Here is a 6,523-nt window from a genome sequence, read left to right as displayed (position 1 = left end):
CATAAGAGTAAATGGGAATTATTATCTAAGGAAAGGCTTAAAGGGAAAAGCCAAGGTCTAACAAATGAGAGGAAGAGGTAGTACTTAGAGGCCCAACCAAACACGCTTTTGAGCAAGGTTAGAGTTGGTAAAGGAAACCCGCCTCTGCAAAACCACAGAAGAAAGAGATGGTTTCCATTCTTATGATGTTAAATGTGATGAATAATTACATGTATAATTTTTCACAATACACATAACTAGCAGAACTAACATGATTACTGAAGTACATCACATTAATATTGCAGAATTAAAAGGAAAATCGACATCCCAAATATACAGTTAAAAATTGATGTATTACTTCAATTTGAACTCTGACTACATATGACACTCCTGTTAAAAGCTCAGGAACAGTTGTCTTTTTTCAGTCTGTTTAAAGAATATTAATCTGAAAGAACTGGTATTGACCTATTTTAGAAAAAATAAGATAATGAATAGTAAAGAAAAGAAAATTAATCTCTTGAAACAGGTTAGTATTCAACTTTGATTGATTTTCCTGGTTAGACATTATGAAATTAATAAATGTTTCAATAATGTTATCCGAGTATTCAAAATAATGTATTTTAATGATGCATGATTTTATTCTTGATGAATATCCTTGTTAATACTCTGAAAATGCAGAACTTTATTGCAAACACCACAAATATTAAGTGTAGCAAGGTATAAATTTTATCATTTATAAATTGTTGTAATTAATAAATGCCGCAAAATATTGACATCCTTTCAATTTCTATACCTCCACCCCTTCACATAACTTTATTAGCACTTCATTTAAGACTCAGTGTCCAAGGATTTGTAATTCTCCTACAAAAATTCATTCTGAAGTGAAGCTTCAGATTCACTGTTGCTGTTCAGAAGAGACTGAACCCCCAACAACCACTGGATTCTGCACTCCCCATTTTTCAAGAGGTGCCTAGAACAGATAACTTTAAAAAAAAAAACCAAGAAGAATTTGTATTATTTTAGTTTTCCTTACAGTGTTTTAGCAGAATCCAGGCACACATTCGTAAAGGACCTTAGGACATGTAGAGCAGCATTGAGAAACAAAAAGATCTTTAACTTTTTCTTGTAGCCCCAAATCATGTTTACACTGTTCCATCACCGCTTTTTTAAAAATCCTTGTTGTTTATGAGCCACAACCATAACCAAAGGAATAAAAGCCAAAGTCCTTGCTTTGATGAGTTTATGTACCACGGACCCAATCCTGCTCGCACTGAAATCACTGTCAAAACTCCCATTAACTTCAGTGGGAGCAAGAGCCAGTGTAATCTTGCAAACTGCCACCGTCACAAACTGCAGTTACCGACAACGGTGGGTGGGCTGTTTTGCTGCCTCTGCCTTTCACCATCTTCTAGTCCAGCAGGGGTAACACGTTGTGACAGATGGGTGGGGGACACTTCCAAGTCTCCTTAAGCAGCGTCCCAGTCTAGGGACTGGGAGACACCACAGCTCTAAGAGCACAGCCCTGGGAAGCGGGAGCTGAGCGGCACCGTTCTCCCCCAATTCTGCAACTCAGTCTGCCCTGGCCGGGTCACTGTTACCCGACTCCCTAGCCCTCGCCAGGGCAGAGGCGTCACTGGATATTACTGAGCATGCTCAGCTCTAGCCAAGCAGCAAGTTCTGAGGGGCGTGACAGCAGCACTTAGGAGTCTGCAGCCGGTACCACTGAGCGCTGCTCGCCGGTCGGGCTGGGACAGGAAGTCGCCGTGGGGGCGGGGCCTGCTGAAGAGCTCCGCGTGGGGGCGGGGCCGGGACCGAGCTCCCCCTTTAGGGGCGGGGCCGCGGCTGCCGTTGGGCCGGACCGGAGGCGAGGAGCGGGAGTTTTGAACGTTGGGGCGGGCGGCTCGAGATGCAGCGCTGCCGGGGACCCTGGGCCACCTGCCCGGAGCAGGAGGAGCCGGTGAGCAGCTCCCCGCGCGTTGTTCCGTGCGGCTGCCCCGTGCTTGGAGCCTGCCGAACCGGGTCCCGGCCCGCTTCCCTCCGGCACCCCCAGGCCAGCGCCCGGTGGGGGAGTGAGGCAGGGCCGCAGCTGGTACCGAGCGTCCTCTTACGAACTGAGCATGCTCAGTAACGTCAGCTGAAGCCGCCGCCTGGCTCTGCCCTCCCTGGGATTGCACCTGCTTCCTGCTGCTAATAGGGTTTACAGTCTGTGCGGGGGCAGTAGGCTGCGGGGGCCGTGGGGCACAGTCAGGGCCGGCCCGGCGGTAGGGGCGCTGCCAGATGGAGTCCGAGGGGAGCCCCGGCGGGCAAGAGAGGGTCCCGGGAGAGTTACCCAGCCGGGCTGAGCCTTCTACAGAGGCTGCAAAAAATAGTGTGTGGGGGGGCAGCGAGGCTTCCCCGCCCCCTCAGGACTGTGCCGCTCAGCTCCCGCTTCCCAGGGCTGTGTTCTTAGAGGCGTGGTGCCTCCCAGTGCCTAGACACAGCAGCGCTTCCCTCCTGGTATGATGCATTGAGCTGCTAAAGCAGACTTGATTCAGTGGAATATTTCACATGCACTCCCCCCTTCCAAAATTATAATTATTTCACTTAATTCCTTATCCACGTATATGTCTGGATAAAGCCTTATAGCCGTTTACATACAAATCTGTCTCAGTTGCTCTTTTTGCTGCCTGAATTGGACTGCCTTTTACTTGTAATCCACTGTAAATCTAGTTTTGCTCTCTTAAATTATTTACTTTAAAAACTGCTATCTTGCTTACGCTTAGCGCTTAGAATGATAGCAAAATTCTGACAAGCTACACCCAACCATCACAATTTATAACCCCTCAGCCGGTTTAAAGCATAAAATAACTAAACTACAGTTTGGGGCCTCTAAAAAAAGAAAAAACTGACTCCATTTCCAATTTTACCAAAATTGGATGATAAAGGAGACACCCGGGGAAAAAAGTCTCTCTCTAAAGATAGACATTTTTGTTCAAATATGATAAAAATATAAGCATCTGGCTACACAAATACTCTTATGCATCTGATGAAGTGGGTATTCACCCACGAAAACTCAAGCTCTAATATGTTTGTTAGTCAATAAGGTGCCTCAGATTTCTTTTCTGCTCTTCCTCTACCCTTCCCCTTCACTAATTGTTCATTATTGACAGCTGAGAGGCCAGGGTTGAGAAAACATAATTGCACTTGTATTCCTGCAAGTAAGTCTATCAGCCTTCTTAGGCAGCATTTTGTTGGCCAGCTGCTACTGATAAAATTCTGACCCTGCTTTCATAACTTTATTTAAATAAATAATCTCACTACCAATAGAATCAGGGGGAAAATGTGAGGTCAGAGACAGCAGTGTCATGATGCAATCCTGCCAAACTCATACTTGTATGGGACTTGTCCTAGGAGTGGGTTCTAGGCCATGAAAGCTTATGCCCAGATAAATTTGTTAGTCTCTAAGGTGCCACAAAGGACTTCTCATTGTCTTTGCTGACTAACATGGCTACCACCCTGAAACCTGTCATGTATAATGTCCCCCTTGGCTGGTAATAGCCAGAAGGAGGCTATTTTGTTTATGGTCCAGCATGCTCGGTCATATAGTGCTTTCGCTCCTGTTTTTCTTCATTTTCTTAAGTGTTAGTGTGTTCTTTCTTCTTTTGAGCTGTACATACGTACCATTGTGTATTTTAGTGTGCATGCCACTTTCTGCTTCATGCGCTATCCATGCTTCACATGATTGAGTTTGTAGGTGGTCGTCTTATGGAATTGGGTCAAGTGGATCTTGAGGAGGATACATTTGTATCAGTTTTGGGAACCTTAACAGTAAATATCGGAGAGCGCTGACAAAAGGATAAATAGAGGGTTTTGAGAGAAGTGAAGGAAGATACATGTATATATCAGAATATTCTGAGTACTTGGTGAGCAAGTTATTTCAAACTATGTGCATATATGATTTATAGGCTAGTAAAGCCTATAACATTCATTATATTTTCTTGAATATAGGCTAGTTTTTTTTCACTTTCTCAATGCCATTTCTAGAGATTACCCATCTTTTTTTTTTTTCTGATAAATTCTTTTTCTCTTTCATGCATATAGCTTGTTGTCACTCTGAGTGTCCGAGGTATTTACTCGAGATTAATTAAGTGGTCCTGGAGGAGACAAGATAGAAAAGCGAACGCGAAGAGAGATGTCTGCTTAGATTTTCTTGCAGCATTTTCTGTCTGCCCTAAGCATTCTGTGCATTGAAACTTCGTAGGTTATCATTTGAGGACATCATCAATGACTTTGCTCTCCAAAAATCTTGGGGGGAAAAAAGGTTTTAAATTTCAGTGTTAGAATTTATGTGATGTGCAGACTGACATACTACAGGTTGTGCTGCTTCTGTTAAGGATGCTTGTCTGTGTAACTGTAACTGCTTTTGTGTTGCTGTAGATGTAAAGTTTTCATATCTACTAATTAAGAAATCATAGACAAATGTTATTTGAAACAATTTTATAATGCAAACAGGCATATTGCAAGATGTTCTAGATTTTTATTCTATTTTTACAACTTTGCTGTTGAAAATATAAACATGAAAGCTTTGTATTTGCATATATACAATTTCCTTTCTGTGAAAATAATAAATTAATTTTTTTTAATGGTATGGGGCCTCTTACACTTGACATAGCTTAGGCCTCAGAATGTCATAATCCAGCCCTGCCTGGGACAGGAAAGATGAGAGGTAGCACATTATGGCAAGGCTGCAAAAAAGGAACACAATCAATGTCAGTAACTGCTGCTGGTAGCAAATTGTGATGATAGCAGTTTGTAACAACCCCTGGGCAGCCTGCTGAAGGGGGTTGGTCTGATCATAGACTCCTGCCCTGGTTCTAGCCCCTTTCTGCCTATGTAACTTGCTTGTTTGGTGGGAGGCCACAGTCCTGGAATTGTCTTGCACTCAGTCTGTGCTGGCTGGGAGGTGGCTGGGGTCATTCAGTCCTGGGCAGAATGGATGGGGGTGTGGTTTCCGGCTTTTTCCCTTTTTCAGCCTAAGCAAGCCATTCAGCAGTGCTGGGCTGTTAATACCCTCACTGTGGTCACAGGCTGGGTCTGACCACCTCCTCAAGCAGGTGTCTTCTCAGTACCCAGCTGGGCACCTTGGCCTTCCTAGCTCTACAAAGGTGGCCACTTTAAAATACTGCAACTGCCAGAATTTCCAAACTAGGAGTAATTATCCCAAGATCTTCAGGACAAAGACTGTCTGCTGCTCTGTACAGCACCTACCACAATGGGGCCCTGACCTTGGGTTGATCCTACATAATACTGAAATAAACACAGAGGTGAAAGTAAGCCAGTATGGTCTGGTATGGCGTACTGGCAAGAGCTGGTATGCCATGCTGAACTTGACCGGCTTCCCCGGCGGCGATTTAAAGGGTCCAGGGCTCTAGCGGCTGTGGGGAGCCCTGGGCCCTTTAAATCACCGCTGGAGCTCTGGCAGTTGGGCTCATGTGGGGATTTAATGGGCTGGGAGCTCCAGCTGCTGCAGGAAGCCCCGGGCCATTTAAAGCACTGCCGCTGGAGCTCTGGCAGCTGGGCTTGGGTGGTGCTTTAAAGGGCCCAGGGCTCCCCACAGTGGCTGGAGCCTCTGGCCCTTTAAATCACCACAGGAGCCTGGCTGCCGGGTTTTGGTGGGAATGTAAAGGGCCTGGTGCTCCTGCTGCTGTGGGGAGCCCCAGGCCCTTTAAATCACCGCCAGAGCTGCAGCAGCAGGGCTCAGGCGATGCTTTAAAGGGCCTGGAGCTCCATTAGTGGCCAGAGCCCCGGGCCTTTTATTTTGCCCCGGAGCCCCTTTATCTCGCCTCTGCAGCTGGTAGTTCCGGGGTGACTTAAAGGCCCTGGGGCTTCCAGTCACAGATGGAGCCCCAGGCCCTTTAAATCTTTAAAGGCCCCACCTCTTCCGGTTGAGCCACGTCCCCACTCAGGACTCTGGCGTACCAGTAAGTCCTTTCAGTTATTTTCACCCCTGAATAAACAAGATTAATAATAGGAGAAAGAACTGTGTCACTGGCTTAACTCTTTCCATCTGAGAACTATGACCCTATCCCATTAAACATAAAATGTGTGGGTCTTGTAACATAGACCTTATGCCCAACGATCTACAACATACTGTTAACCAAATATGAGTGAATGATGTTAGCCAGCTTACTGTCTCCTGAACCATCTAGCCCAGGGGTCGGCAACCGTTCAGAAGTAGTGTAATGGTATTCTATCCCCACTCTGAACCTTAGAGTCCAAAAATGGGGTACCAACATGAATTCCTCTAAGCTTAATTACCAGATTAGATCTTGTAGTGCTGCCACCAACCAGGATTTGGAGTGCCTGGTAAACTCTGGTCTCCCCAAAACCCTCCCTGGGGACCCCAAGACCCAGATCCCCTGGATCTTGACACAAGGAAAGTAAACCCTTTCCTTCACTGTTGCCTCTCCCAAGCTTCCCCTCCCTGGATTACCCTGGAAGATCACTGTGATTCAAACTCCTTGAATCTTAAAACACAGAGGAATTCCACCTCCACCCCCTCCCT

The 6,523-nt window shown here is 45.8% G+C and overlaps 1 protein-coding gene across 1 annotated transcript in view; it reads left to right on the top strand.

The window, feature by feature from the left end:
• The first annotated feature begins 1,867 nt into the window (after positions 1-1,867).
• Positions 1,868-6,523, top strand: part of RTKN2 (rhotekin 2) — a 58,329-nt gene continuing 53,673 nt past the window's right edge. The window contains exon 1 of the mRNA XM_075072591.1: positions 1,868-1,936. Coding sequence (XP_074928692.1) covers positions 1,886-1,936 — 51 coding nt within the window. The 5' untranslated portion in view covers positions 1,868-1,885. The remainder of the gene's footprint in view (positions 1,937-6,523) is intronic.

Source organism: Chelonoidis abingdonii, chromosome 15, assembly GCF_003597395.2.
Source record: "Chelonoidis abingdonii isolate Lonesome George chromosome 15, CheloAbing_2.0, whole genome shotgun sequence".
Lineage (NCBI taxonomy): Eukaryota > Metazoa > Chordata > Testudines > Testudinidae > Chelonoidis > Chelonoidis abingdonii.
This window is presented reverse-complemented; position numbering and strand designations above follow the sequence as displayed.